General features: G+C 41.6%; 1 protein-coding gene across 2 annotated transcripts; it reads right to left on the bottom strand.

The window, feature by feature from the left end:
• Positions 1–13: 13 nt before the first annotated feature.
• LOC311127067 (uncharacterized protein) lies at positions 14–13601 on the bottom strand. Of its 2 annotated transcripts, XM_084158815.1 has the most exons (14): positions 12923–13601; positions 12668–12807; positions 12226–12401; positions 11842–12002; positions 11406–11546; positions 11151–11272; positions 10322–10490; positions 7416–7561; positions 6673–6797; positions 6344–6470; positions 5303–5436; positions 4086–4207; positions 2023–2156; positions 14–927 (listed from the first exon to the last, which is right to left on the bottom strand). In XM_084158815.1, exons 1-13 carry the CDS (start codon positions 13405–13407, stop codon positions 2066–2068), a joined length of 2139 nt encoding a protein of 712 aa, XP_084014941.1. In that variant the 5' UTR covers positions 13408–13601; the 3' UTR covers positions 14–927; positions 2023–2065. The 2 variants fall into 2 exon arrangements, with proteins under 2 accessions (XP_084014941.1, XP_084014942.1); XM_084158816.1 differs by lacking the exons at positions 14–927; positions 2023–2156 and having other exon boundaries at positions 3294–4207; positions 12923–13597.
• Between the last annotated feature and the right edge of the window lie 2017 nt (positions 13602–15618).

Raw genomic sequence — 15618 nt, 5'->3', positions numbered from 1 at the left:
TTTGAAAGAAGTATACAGTGAGGGAACCATTCCATTTATTAATGTTCAAGATGGAGTAATAAGGGCAGTGCTAACCTTATGGATTTCTAAAAACACTGTTGAGCAGTAAATAGTAATGTTGCAAACATGGTAGAATGTCTTAACACTAACCTTTATCCGTGATTAACTTTTCTATAAGTAACTCATTTGTATGAAAACTGACTTCTGGATATTAATGTTTATAATACTGCACAATTTCATTAAAGTTAATTAAATGAACAAAGAGAATGTTAATTTGAACATCCAGAGATGATATTTTAAAAATATTTTATGAAATATTACACTGTTTAATGCATTCGTGTCTGTGGTAGCAATTGTAACCAACCCCCACTCCCCCAACCTTTGCAAGTAAACCGTTCAAAAATACACACTTGAATAATTGAAGAAGCAGAAAGTGGTTGATCTTGCGTCAGGAATAGAGTCTTGTCATCGCCTGAAAGTTTAAGTTTGACACTAAAAGCTAAGTTTGTGTAATTACACATAATTGACCAGGTAGCCAAGATAACAAGAGCACCTTCTTCAACTTTTCTGAAGAGCAAAATTAGCTACTCAAGATGAGATTATATCTTCTTTGTATCGAACTTGAGTGAAAACTCGAGTGGGAAAATTGTGACACACCCATAGAATAGGCTACAATATTACTGGATAAAAAGAAGTGCCGGTCTGATTAGAAAATACATATTTTATCATGATTGGTTTTCATTCGCATCAATCACAGTCATTAGAATTCACATTCAAGACAATCAGGTTGTCAGGGAGACTTTACTTGTAGAACACCAGATAAGAGAACATGACAATGTAGCCAGGGTCGTGAGACGGATTGGGGTCCTGTCCACTGTAAAGGCCAAAGTAGAGCAGGGTATTGGCTTCAATCCCACTCATGTCCAGCTGAGAAGGAAGACAACAAGAAAGAACACTTTAAGGCCTCAGGAGAAACACTATAGTAACCAAACAACCATAAACAATAGCCCCAATACTGTAATATCTATGGATTACAAATGAAGCTTGTGGTAATGAAATGGTCATGAAAATGATGCGTGTGTATCAAATTAATAAAATGTAACTGAAGCTTTGGAAAGAGAGGGTCATGTGTGCCTTCCCAAGGACTCATGGGGGATCAAGTGCTGTACTCATCTAATAGGCTAATTTCATGAAGGGCACTCCACTGCAAACTAATGGACACAAATGCCTACTGTAGCAAACATTTTGAGAAATTGAATGCTTAACCTTTTCGTCAAAAAACCTGCAGTGTGTGTGATAGAAGATGAGCAGAATTGTTGTCTTGAAACTCTTTCAAATGTCAGAAATAACATCTAAAACACCAAAAAAGGCTTTCAAATTTACAAAGACTCTGTTATGGTAGTGTTTACATGGTGAAAGACTGCCTCTTTAGTATGCATTTGAAGGTGGCAACATTGTACTCTGAAATTAGAAAATATAAATATGTTGCATCATTTCATAGTTCAATATCAATCCAGTATGAGGTGAGGATGAAAGAACCATATAAATACAATTATTACATTCGATAGATCTATGATAGATCTAATGATACATTATATTTCTATGGAAAGGACGTATAGAGCCAATTTTTGTTTACAACTAAACGTCACGTTCGAGCGATGCACACGCATCCCCACACCAAAAAGCTCTGTAGCAGGATAGCCAACGCTAAAGTCAGGACCCTGACAAACTTAACAGTGACTGAGTGATGACCATGGAAACATGCAAGACTGATGGCTATAGCTATGTTCAACAAGTACATTATTATTCTGGCTTTAACTAGCTCTATTTGTGATTTAATCAATCCTCTGATGACATCTGCGACGTTGTAGATGATAACCATCTGATTCTATGTTTGTTAACTTGCGTGAGCTGCATTTGAAATTGCATGTGATCGTATCTACTGCTAGGTAAATAAAGAGTTTTCTGATGACGAATCGCAGGCGCAACTTCTCCTGACGTGGCCTGGCAATGGTTCTATACCTGTGTGGTGATGTCAGTCCTCCAGGGGTTGACCTGTAGCCCATCACACCAGCCTCCACGCCCGTACAGCCAGGTGCCATGCTCGTTGGGCACCGCCCCCTCTCCCACCCGCATGGCACACCCCAGGGCTGAACCTGGAGAATAACACAACACCAGGAAACAGTCAGGACAATGGGATCATTAAAGAACGCTGTATTAAAAGCATGGTAAATGTAGTAAAATACATTGATATGGTAGTATCTACATTCATTTGGAACAGAATGCATGACAATAGACCCACACCTGACTCACTCAAACAATAATAGAATAGGGACACAAGCAGGCAAATGCCCTAGGACGGGTCAGCAACAGGCAAATGCCCTAGGACGGATCAGCAACAGGCAAATGCCCTAGGACGGGTCAGCAACAGCCAAATGCCCTAGGACGGGTCAGCAACAGGCAAATGCCCTAGGACGGGTCAGCAACAGGCAAATGCCCTAGGACGGGTCAGCAACAGGCAAATGCCCTAGGACGGGTCAGCAACAGGCAAATGCCCTAGGACGGGTCAGCAACAGGCAAATGCTTAGGACGGGTCAGCAACAGGCAAATGCTTAGGACGGGTCAGCAACAGGCAGCTTGCAGGCCACATTCAGCTGAAAGTGATTTTATTTGGCCCCAAAATACATTTTTACAAATTATCATTTTTGTTCTTGGGCAAAAAATACACATTTCCAGGAATTTAGCATTCTGGACCCCGGGCCTTGCAGGGATTACGTTGTGAAGTGGTACTATGACACTACGGCGAATGCCTGTGCCCAGTTCTGGTTCGGAGGCTGTCAGGGGAACCAAAACCAGTTTGAGTCGGAGAAGAGCTGTAAAAAAACCTGTGTGAAGGTCTAACATACACACGTTTGTTGACTCGTTTTGAACGCTTACAAATCGATTGTATTGATAAGACAGATGATGTATTTGGGTCAAAGGTGGGTCAATTTCAATATCAGTGCCTTACCTCTTCACCAGTACTTTGACATGGGGATAGAAAACTTGTCGAAGAGAGTACTAGGTGATGTTGAGACCAAATGTTCAATCACAATTATTTTGGATTCGTATTCCCTTGTCTTGGAACTGTTGGTGGTAACATCGCACCAATTCAATTCAACTTAATTTATCCCCTCAGGGGCAATAAGCAATTTACATAACTCTGTATATCTGTGTCTTTGGTATAACATAAGCTCACTCATTCCTTGGAGGTAACTGTAAGTGAATGAGACTTAGGGCTTTTGAAAGAAGTATACAGTGAGGGAACCATTCCATTTATTAATGTTCAAGATGGAGTAATAAGGGCAGTGCTAACCTTATGGATTTCTAAAAACACTGTTGAGCAGTAAATAGTAATGTTGCAAACATGGTAGAATGTCTTAACACTAACCTTTATCCGTGATTAACTTTTCTATAAGTAACTCATTTGTATGAAAACTGACTTCTGGATATTAATGTTTATAATACTGCACAATTTCATTAAAGTTAATTAAATGAACAAAGAGAATGTTAATTTGAACATCCAGAGATGATATTTTAAAAATATTTTATGAAATATTACACTGTTTAATGCATTCGTGTCTGTGGTAGCAATTGTAACCAACCCCCACTCCCCCAACCTTTGCAAGTAAACCGTTCAAAAATACACACTTGAATAATTGAAGAAGCAGAAAGTGGTTGATCTTGCGTCAGGAATAGAGTCTTGTCATCGCCTGAAAGTTTAAGTTTGACACTAAAAGCTAAGTTTGTGTAATTACACATAATTGACCAGGTAGCCAAGATAACAAGAGCACCTTCTTCAACTTTTCTGAAGAGCAAAATTAGCTACTCAAGATGAGATTATATCTTCTTTGTATCGAACTTGAGTGAAAACTCGAGTGGGAAAATTGTGACACACCCATAGAATAGGCTACAATATTACTGGATAAAAAGAAGTGCCGGTCTGATTAGAAAATACATATTTTATCATGATTGGTTTTCATTCGCATCAATCACAGTCATTAGAATTCACATTCAAGACAATCAGGTTGTCAGGGAGACTTTACTTGTAGAACACCAGATAAGAGAACATGACAATGTAGCCAGGGTCGTGAGACGGATTGGGGTCCTGTCCACTGTAAAGGCCAAAGTAGAGCAGGGTATTGGCTTCAATCCCACTCATGTCCAGCTGAGAAGGAAGACAACAAGAAAGAACACTTTAAGGCCTCAGGAGAAACACTATAGTAACCAAACAACCATAAACAATAGCCCCAATACTGTAATATCTATGGATTACAAATGAAGCTTGTGGTAATGAAATGGTCATGAAAATGATGCGTGTGTATCAAATTAATAAAATGTAACTGAAGCTTTGGAAAGAGAGGGTCATGTGTGCCTTCCCAAGGACTCATGGGGGATCAAGTGCTGTACTCATCTAATAGGCTAATTTCATGAAGGGCACTCCACTGCAAACTAATGGACACAAATGCCTACTGTAGCAAACATTTTGAGAAATTGAATGCTTAACCTTTTCGTCAAAAAACCTGCAGTGTGTGTGATAGAAGATGAGCAGAATTGTTGTCTTGAAACTCTTTCAAATGTCAGAAATAACATCTAAAACACCAAAAAAGGCTTTCAAATTTACAAAGACTCTGTTATGGTAGTGTTTACATGGTGAAAGACTGCCTCTTTAGTATGCATTTGAAGGTGGCAACATTGTACTCTGAAATTAGAAAATATAAATATGTTGCATCATTTCATAGTTCAATATCAATCCAGTATGAGGTGAGGATGAAAGAACCATATAAATACAATTATTACATTCGATAGATCTATGATAGATCTAATGATACATTATATTTCTATGGAAAGGACGTATAGAGCCAATTTTTGTTTACAACTAAACGTCACGTTCGAGCGATGCACACGCATCCCCACACCAAAAAGCTCTGTAGCAGGATAGCCAACGCTAAAGTCAGGACCCTGACAAACTTAACAGTGACTGAGTGATGACCATGGAAACATGCAAGACTGATGGCTATAGCTATGTTCAACAAGTACATTATTATTCTGGCTTTAACTAGCTCTATTTGTGATTTAATCAATCCTCTGATGACATCTGCGACGTTGTAGATGATAACCATCTGATTCTATGTTTGTTAACTTGCGTGAGCTGCATTTGAAATTGCATGTGATCGTATCTACTGCTAGGTAAATAAAGAGTTTTCTGATGACGAATCGCAGGCGCAACTTCTCCTGACGTGGCCTGGCAATGGTTCTATACCTGTGTGGTGATGTCAGTCCTCCAGGGGTTGACCTGTAGCCCATCACACCAGCCTCCACGCCCGTACAGCCAGGTGCCATGCTCGTTGGGCACCGCCCCCTCTCCCACCCGCATGGCACACCCCAGGGCTGAACCTGGAGAATAACACAACACCAGGAAACAGTCAGGACAATGGGATCATTAAAGAACGCTGTATTAAAAGCATGGTAAATGTAGTAAAATACATTGATATGGTAGTATCTACATTCATTTGGAACAGAATGCATGACAATAGACCCACACCTGACTCACTCAAACAATAATAGAATAGGGACACAAGCAGGCAAATGCCCTAGGACGGGTCAGCAACAGGCAAATGCCCTAGGACGGATCAGCAACAGGCAAATGCCCTAGGACGGGTCAGCAACAGCCAAATGCCCTAGGACGGGTCAGCAACAGGCAAATGCCCTAGGACGGGTCAGCAACAGGCAAATGCCCTAGGACGGGTCAGCAACAGGCAAATGCCCTAGGACGGGTCAGCAACAGGCAAATGCCCTAGGACGGGTCAGCAACAGGCAAATGCTTAGGACGGGTCAGCAACAGGCAAATGCTTAGGACGGGTCAGCAACAGGCAGCTTGCAGGCCACATTCAGCTGAAAGTGATTTTATTTGGCCCCAAAATACATTTTTACAAATTATCATTTTTGTTCTTGGGCAAAAAATACACATTTCCAGGAATTTAGCAAATTTAGGAAATCTGTTCCCAAGTATTACCACAAATACATACAGAGACATATGTGACCGTGTCTCAATGTAATCAAGGTATGAAATGATTATGTTATTGTGAAATACAATATCTATTTGGGCTTACTTGCGGTGTAAAAATGATAACAATAATGTTCCACCCCCCCAGTCCATCCAATTAGAAAAGAATTGGCCCACGGTTAAATCTAATTGCCCTAGGAGGAATACAACCTCATCATGCTAATGTAACTATGGCCCAGACTATGGGAAGATTATATGAATCTGCATGACCAAACTCTAACGTTAGTCATTTCTCACCTGCCGAGTCAAAAATACGGGTGTTATTGAACGCTCCGTTGACGAGGAAGTGGTGTGATGTCACGCAGAACTCGCCGCAACCGTTCTCGTCGCTCCCGTGGCCTGTGATCACAGCATACAACTCCACCTAAGACACAATATGCGACATAAAATGACTGATTACAATAATACCTTTATTTGTAAGCAGCTTTCTACACACATTATGGCCAAAGCACCAACTAAAACAAAGGCATATTAAAAAATAAAAGAACATATGATAACTGGCCTTTATTTCACTTAATTTATTATGAGTAAATATAAACAGAAGTAATATCAATTCTGCATCATACCTTTTTTGTTGAGGCTGGGACAGTGAATTTGATTGGTTGGTATCTCTTGTTGTATTCCTTGTCAAAGGTCCCTCCACTGTACAATGACATCAGCTTAAAGGGGTAAAGCATGTCTGTGTGATTGGCTGTAACAAGAGCAAAACCTAGTTATAACATCTGTTTGAAGAGTTCATTCTGTTACTCATTGCCATATAAGAATACAGTATGATACTGTCTTTAGACGGTATTGCATTGGTGTAGTGAGAAAAAGCTGATACTGGAGTACTTTTTTCCATGACTACTCTGCCGTGACAGACTCATAGGGGGGTTGTCCTTTGCCAGGACAACTTTCCAGCAACAATTTGCAGACATCCTGTTATTTTGCATGACACTCCACTTTGCCTAGGATGGAAGTGCTCATCTTTTTCTACACATGATGAACGAGGGATAAAATTGTCTAAATTGCTCAAGACAAGTAATTTCTGTCCATTGCTTTGTCACTAGTAGTAACTATACACAACAGGACGGCATACTCACCTACTGGAAACCTATTTAATGTTTATTTTTAATTTTTGTGAAATAATCTGTCCTATTGCCTAACCCTAACCATATACTGTAAAAAATATACATATTTTAGAGAAGAATTCGGATACACAATGAACAGTAAAATACTAATTAAAAAGTGTAGAGTTTTAATGTCTTATGACAGTGTTATGTAGGCTTTATAACACCTGTGACCGTATTATGTAGGCATTATAACTTACCTGAGTGATTTGTGTGGCTGAATCTCAGACTCAGGGACACCACCCAGGGCATGGCCCAAGGCACAGTCTTCATGGTGAAGGTACATCTCCCATTGTTCAACAGAGGCACCAGGGGAGAAACATCAGTGAGCCAGCGCCCAATACCTCTGGGGGAGGAACATTAACATTGTTTAAAAAAATTGCAGGAGCGTTTTTCTAAGCCAAAGGGGATGGCTTTGAAGTGGTAAAGGCCATGAGCACAGAGGTAAAAGGCCCAGTGCAGGCAAAAGTGTGATTTTCCTGTGTTTTATATATACACTGAACAAAAATATAAACGCAACAGTGTTGGTCCCATGTTTCATGAGCTCAAATAAAAGATCCCAGAATTTTTCTATACGCACAATAAGCTTATTTCTCTCAAATTTTGTGCACAACTTTGTTTACATCCCTGTTAGTGAACATTTCTCCTTTGCCAAGATAATCCATCCACCTGACATGTGTGGCATATCAAGAAGCGGATAAAACAGCATTATCATTACACAGGTTCACCTTGTGCTGGGGACAATAAAAGGCCACTCTAAAATGAGCAGTTTTGTCACACACAACACAATGCCACAGATGTCTCAAGTTTTGAGAAAGCTGGCAATTGGCATGCTGACTGCAGGAATGTCCACCAGAGCTGTTGCCAGAAAATTGAAAGTTAATTTCTTTACCATAAGCCGCCTCCAACGTTGTTTTAGAGAATTTGGCAGTACGTCCAACCGGCCTTCCAACCGCAGACCACGTGCAACCACGCCAGCCCAGGACCTCCACATCTGGCTTCTTCACCTGTGGGATCGTCTGAGACCAGCCACCTGGACAGCTGATGAAACTGAGGAGTATTTCTGTCTATAATAAAGCCCTTTTGTGGTGAAAAACTAATTCTGATTGGCTGGGCCTGGCTCCCCAGTGGGTGGGCCTAATGAATTTATTTCAATTGACTGATTTCCTTATATGAACTGTAACTCAGTAAAATCGTTGAAATTGTTGCGTTTATATTTTTGTTCAGTATATATTTCCACACTATGAAGTTGGAATAATACTGTAAAATTGTGAAAATTATGATAATACCCTTTTAGTGTAAGAGCTGTTTGAAAAGACTGGAATTTCTGCTTGTTTTGCACGGGTGGAGTTTTGACCTGCCTGGCAACATCACCATGCGGTATAAGTTAATAGACCAATAACAAAGAGCGTTTCAAACCTCTCTGCCAATTACCGCTAGTTTTCAGGTTACATATCCCTCCCATTAGGCTCCTCCAATTAGGCCCCTCACTGAGACCACTCCCAGAAAGTCCTAGCAAAATTCTTGTTTGAGAAATTGCTCTTTGATAAGAAGCTATTTGGGTTTCTTTTTGACATTTTTAACTGAAAATAATCACAGTAAGGTACTTCATTGCTACCCAGAAATGATTTGATATGGAGATGGTAAGGGTAGGTAACAACACATCTGCCACGCTGATCCTCAACATGGGGGCCCCTCAGGGGTGCGTGCTCAGTCCCCACCTGTACTCCCTGTTCACCCATGACTGCATGGCCAGGCACGACTCCAACACCATCATTAAGTTTAAAGACGACACAACAGTGGTAGGCCTGATCACCAACAATGATGAGACAGCCTATAGGGAGGAGGTCAGAGACCTGGCCATGTGGTGCCAGGATAACAACCTCTCCCTCAACGTGATCAAGACAAAGGAGATGATTGTGGACTACAGGAAAAAAAAGAGGACTGAGCACGCCCCCATTCTCATCGACGGGGCTGTAGTGGAACAGGTTGAGAGCTTCAAGTTCCGTGGTGTCCACATCACCAACAAACTATCATGGTCCAAACACACCAAGACAGTCGTGAAGAGTCCACTGTAGCTCAGTTGGTAGAGCATGGCACTTGCAACGCTAGGGTTGTGGGTTCGTTTCCCATGGGGGGCCAGTATGAAAATGTATGCAATCACTAACTGTAAGTCGCTCTGGATAAGAGCGTCTGCTAAATGACTAAAATGTAAAATGTAAGAGGGCACGACAAAGCCTATTCCCCCTCAGGAGACTGAAAAGATTTGGCATGGGTCCTCAGATCCTCAAAAAGTTATACAGCTGCACCATCAAGAGCATCCTGACTGGTTGCATCACCGCCTGGTATGGCAACTGCTCGGCCTCCGACCGCAAGGCACTACAGAGGGTAGTGCGTACGGCCCAGTACATCACTGGGGCCAAACTTCCTGCCATCCAGGACCTCTGTACCAGGCGGTGTCAGAGGAAGGCCCTAAAAATTGTCAAAGACTCCAGCCACCCTAGTCATAGATTGTTCTCTCTGCTACCGCACGGCAAGCGGTACCGGAGCGCCAAGTCTATGTCCAAAAGGCTTCTTAACAGCTTCTACACCCCTAGCCATAAGACTCCTGAACAGCTAAGCTACCCGGACTATTTGCACTGTCCCCCACCCCACTCCATCCCCCTCTTTTACGCTGCTGCTACTCTGTTTATTATTTATGCATAGTCACTTTAACTCTACCCACATGTACATTTTACCTTGACTAGCCGGTACCCCCGCACATTGACTCTGTACTGGTACCCCCCTGTATATAGCCTTCCTACAGTTATTTTATTTTACTGCTGCTCTTTAGTTATTTGCTTTTATTTTATTTTTTTTAAACTGCATTGTTGGTTAAGGGCTTGTAAGTAAGCATTTCACTGTAATGTCTACACCTGTTGTATTCGGCGCATGTGGCAAATACAATTTGATTTGATTTGATAAAAAGGCTGCATTGAACCTTTAAGTCAATGGAAATGGAACAGCTTTGCCCTTCTTGAGTGATCTTAATGAATATCAAAATGCATTTTGGGGACTCATGTCACATGGTATCCATGTCATGTGACAACAAATGCACAGACTATACCTGCGGAAGGCTGTTATCCAGCGCCCCATCTCCATGTTGCAGTGGGGACTGAAATGGTCACAGCACACAAACAGCTGCACAGTGTGGTCCCAGTGGGCGCAGGAGTCATCCCTCTGGCTGGGACAGGACAGAGACGCGTCCAACTCCAGCATGTCAAAATCCAACATGTCTACCGACACAGTGAAATGGCAAAGTCAATATTCCTATCCCTTTGAAATATCTATCAAATTCTAATTATATTCAAAGCTGATGCATTTCTGGTTGACTTAGTGTATGGCACGACCATAAATGCTGAGTGTACAAAACATTAGGGACACCTCAATTCGTCGGGGCATGGACTACACGGTGTCGAAAGCGTTCCACAGGGATGCTGGCCCATGTTGACTCCAATGCCTCCCATAGTTGTGTCAAGTTGGCTGGATGTCCTTTGGGTGGTAGACCATTCTTTGATATACACAGGAAACAATTGAGCGTGAAAAACCCAGCAGCGTTGCAGTTCTTGACACACTCAAACCGTGCTTGGCACCTACTACCATACCCCGTTCAAAGGCACCTAAATCTTTTGTCTTGCACATTCACCCTCTGAATGGCACACACACAATCCATGTCTCAATTGTCTCAAGGCTTAAAAATCATTCTTTAACCCATCTCCTCCCCTTCATCTACACTGATTGAAGTGGATTTAACAAGTGACATAAATAAGGGATCATAGCTTTCACCTGGATTCACCTGGTCAGTCTATGTCATGGAAAGAGCAGGTGTTCCTAATGTTTTGTACACTCAGTGTATATGTAAATTAACTGGTGGAGATACAATGAGGTTTCTTTACCAGAAGGCAGGTTCACAGTGGCTACTGCTCCACTCTGTCCTTGCATCTGGACCATCTCAAACACAGGGACCACCAAGGCTGGGTCACGGAGTCTAGTCTGAAGCCCCTCATAGAAATCAAACCTAGGAGTGAATGGTTAAAGCTACCCAATAGCTGAAAATCTTGCTCTTTCTTCACATACTCCTGACATATGAATTCCTGATGTCTTCAGTATACTGCAATAACTGGGCAATCCATAGTGTGCTTACTGCTTACCACTGGGCCTGCCAGTTGATGAACTTGAAGGAGGGGTAGAGGAACCAGCCCATCTCAGACAGTGCCCCCTGCTGGTCAATGCCAATGAAGAAGTTTGGAGAGGGGGTACTCTGAAAGGACACGTTCACCATGTGCCCATATCTACAAAACATAGAACAGAATATAAACATCCATATATTCCCTTTATTTGGTCCAATATTAATTCATGGTTGAGAATTTGACAATCAACAAGTTTAAAATAACATACACAGTATGTTCTATTGACCATTGCACGCATATCTCATCAGGTCAGGAGTCAATAGATAATATCCATGAGTAATCCATCTAAGACTACTGAGAGAACACTTTATCCTTAGAGGAAGCATGGCTTCTAGTGAGTTAAGTGAAGAAAGCAACTTGACCTAACACTGTACGAGTCAGTCAGAGTGTTAGTTACCTAAGGGCCTGGGCCACAGAGGGCTCACAATGCACCATGGCAGCAGGTATGCCTAGTGGTGTAGAACATTCATCTCCCACACAGTTCATATCCTGGATCGGGTTTCCAGGAAGTGCATGGACAAGGACACCTGTGGCATTGGACTTGGCCATGTTCTTCACCTGGGGAAGGAAACAAACAATGTCAATGTGTTCCTTCATGTCGAGTTCAAGCACATTGAAAGTCTGTTTGTGAGTCTTTACACAACCTCTCAAACTCTATGGGCAACATTATGGACAAATGTATAACAACTCTTCTGTTAAACCTGGAAAATGACAGTTAAATGTTTCCCCGCATCTCTCCACCTCTCCCTCTCTGTCTGTCGCTGTCCCTCTCATAACTGACCTTGGTGAAAAAGGAGCAGTTGCCCTCGGAAACCCAGGCAACAGCACCTGCAGCGGAGGGGGCGGGCTCACACCCATCGCCTGCATCAATCAACTGGTGTTTCCTCTGGCTCCAGCAACCCATCAGCCAATCGTATCGCGCATCAAGTCTCTTGACAGTCACAGGCATCTTCCACCCTGTATGTAATAAAAATTCAATAAATACCTCACTTCCAGAAGATGGACATAGAAATCAATAAATACATGGATTATCTGTCATTAAATAACTCTGATGACACCCTGAGAACAATGAACTATAATATGTTCATCCAGGATAGAATAATAATAGTGTCAAAAACAAAAGTTAAAATGGACCACAAACAGTAAATACAAGGGACAATGAAACTTCCACTGGTGCTTTGATGAGTGCACCAGTCCTGCAGTGCATAGCAAGTATTCCCTACCTGTAGAGGTAAAAACTGCCTGAGAAAGGCCACAGTTGTGTCCCGAACAACCCCAAGAGTACAGCACACTGGGAATCCAGTTCCCCAAGTCAAATACAGGAACAGGGGAGAAGTGCAATCTGGACAAAACCTCTTGCTTTCTGTTGAACAGAAACACAAAGGGAAAGTTGTAATATGTCAGTTCAGTTCAATGACCTGTCTCCTCTATATTAACAAGCAACAGTAAACATTTGTGTTGCTCCTTTGTAATGTTACCTATGCGATGCTACACGAAGGACTTGATCTCTCATCCATAAGGCATCGTTGACAGAGCTGTCATCCAGAGACACGAAGAGGACTTGGGTGCTCTCGGGTAGGTCCTGGACCAAGTCGGTTAGTGACGACTCGGAGTTCCACAGGCACTCCAAAAAGGCAGACTTGTTGGTAAAAGAATGAATTATCAATGGCCCTTTCAACCCTGCAAGTGGCGGGTAAACGAATTCTCCATCCAGGGTTGGCACTTTGAAAGCTGGAGCGGTGTTACCTGGCTCCAATCCCGTGACTTGTTGAGGAGTTATTTTGGATCTGAAGTTGACGGTGCTGTGCGCAAATGTAGATGGCGAGAATGTACGCTCGTCGTAGTCTAAATTATGAGTTGACTTCATCACTCTCATTTTCGCTGTTGCATCAATTTCATTTACATGTAGGCCTACCGTTACTGTTAAGCAGCACAGCGCCAGAGTTGATGATAACCAAGCCATGTTCCTCTCACAACGGCGGCGGTATGTCGATAATTTTCTAAATCAATATGCGCACAACAGTATCTTGGGTCATTGCTGTGTGAATGCAAAATATGAATTTAAAAATACAAATTTAAACTGACACCATCGTGCTGGGGGTTGACAGATGGTAAGAACGAATACTTCCTTGTTTATTTCAAGGGATTTATGAAGTGGGCGCGTGCACTTGTACGGTGGCCCATAAATGCTAAAAAGTCTTACACACTCAAGGATTATTACCTTACGTGTGCCTATGCTTGTTTCAAGTATTTCACTGTACACACACACCAACACTCTGTCTCTTTCTTTCTTTCTTTCTCTCTCTCTGTCTCTGTCTCTCTCTCTCGCTGTCACTCACACACACACACACACACACACACACCTGCTTTCTCGCTCACTCTGACACATCACACTCTTTCCTTTTATTGAAACCTACTCCCTACTTAAAATGCGCTATAAATAGGCTGCCATGTATTAAATATGACGTTTTGACTTCACTTGTATATGTTGTACTTCTGGATGGAATTGATTGAGAGCCCAGCACAGTGCCAAAAGTAGGCTAGCCTTGTTCCAGACGTTTAGATTTTAGGCCTCTGTTGAACAGATGCAACAGTGGTTTGCCCCTTCAGAAATTAAAACACAAAGGCAAACCTACTGACTCATAATATGACCAAATTATGTTACAACGAAACTTCTTGACATTGACATCCACTTCAGCTCTGCCTCTGCATAAAAACGCCGGCGTGCACAGGTATGCCGATTGCAATGTCGCGCCAAATGGATAGACGCACTTCTCTCTGTGAAAATTTGCTCCATAGGGTACTCCAGCAGGCTGCATCTTTGAACCTCTTGATATTATAGGAATTCAGTATTTATTCAGACCATTATAGTCTGATTTTATCAGTGAAGTTACTCTCATCAAATAAAATAAACGCATGAAGAGGAACAACTTTACGCACAGCACATCTGCTACCACAATGAAGATAATTCTACTCGTTATGGTATTTTCCCTCGTTTTGGCAACTGTCCTCTGCCAAAAAATCCATTTTGATGACAGTTGGAGAGAAGACAATGAAACGGTAGGATACTTCTCTCAAAAAAATGTATTTTAAATATTTGACAATGGCCTATAGTGTCATTGTCGATATTAAGATAAATGTTTCAGCACTGTCCTGTACATTTGGAAATGTGGACTATTTAAGAAGATGCCACAAGCAGTGATAGGCTTCATAATAAGCATCTCATGATTAGCCTAGGCTACTATCAAATGAATAAACTAAATTGTGTATTTTATTATTCAGAGCAAATGGCCACAATCTGAGCCATATAAAGAAATCCTGAAAAGAATGACTCGAAAACCTGAGTCACGCCAATTATTTGGTCTTATGGGGAAAATAGGTTCTGGTAGGCTAACTACTTTCTAGTACTAATTCAATATTTTAAAGGATATACATTCTATTTCTATAAAAGCTAATCTGTATTTTTGCTTTGTCCCTTCCACTCTTTGCAGCGAAATCCCAGGTAACAAGAAGAAGTAAGTGTTGCATGCATTAGACACTGTTGGCAATGACCGTTTCTATTCCATTTTACTGAGGCTACTAGTATGAAGATATGAATGGGATATAAGGCACAGAGATCCTATTAAATTATGTAATTCTATGATATAAGGTATGAAATCCACTAAGGTGGAACTGTTCTCATGCCATATACACTTCATACAAGAGACTCTCTGGTGTGTAATCACTGTGGGAGATTCACTTTTTTCAGTCTGAAATAGCCCTACTCTCGCCTCTTTTCCAGGGCAGAAATTTGAGTCTTTTGTTGGACTGATGGGTAAAAGGAGCTCAGAGGAACAAGGTAAACTACCAGCATTGAGTGCATCTATGACTCATTCTCTGAGTGACAGTGTTTCTTCTCTTAGGACATACAGTTGATAACTGTTATTCCTGCAGGTTCCTTCTAATGGATCTCAAAAGCAGCTACATACAACTTTGCATCAAAAGAACCAAGTGTGTACCAGGATGCACTGAAAGTGTTTGCATGATTGTTTCAGTCAAGTGTGATGTCCAATATTTTGATAACATTTTGCATCAGCAAATTAACAGTACTTGCAAAAATTGCTTTAGAAAATTGAGGAATATCCATATTACTGTGGTGTGAAATATGTCAAATCTATTCAGGCATATAACCTGT

Source organism: Coregonus lavaretus (genome assembly GCF_964263955.1).
Source record: "Coregonus lavaretus genome assembly, chromosome: 3".
Lineage (NCBI taxonomy): Eukaryota > Metazoa > Chordata > Actinopteri > Salmoniformes > Salmonidae > Coregonus > Coregonus lavaretus.
Note: the sequence above shows the minus strand (reverse complement) of the source record. Positions and strands in the feature narration are given on the sequence as shown.

What these genes read in the sequence shown, in the direction of transcription:
- LOC311127067 (XM_084158815.1), bottom strand. Translation starts at nt 13,407, where the DNA reads ATGGCTTGGTTATCATCAACTCTGGCGCTGTGCTGCTTAACAGTAACG. An exon ending in CCGTATTTTTGACTCGGCAG is followed by an intron (nt 5,437 to 6,343) that starts GTGAGAAATGAC and finishes GTTATTCTCCAG; the next exon opens with GTTCAGCCCTGGGGTGTGCC. An exon ending in TCTTATCTGGTGTTCTACAA is followed by an intron (nt 2,157 to 4,085) that starts GTAAAGTCTCCC and finishes GTTATTCTCCAG; the next exon opens with GTTCAGCCCTGGGGTGTGCC.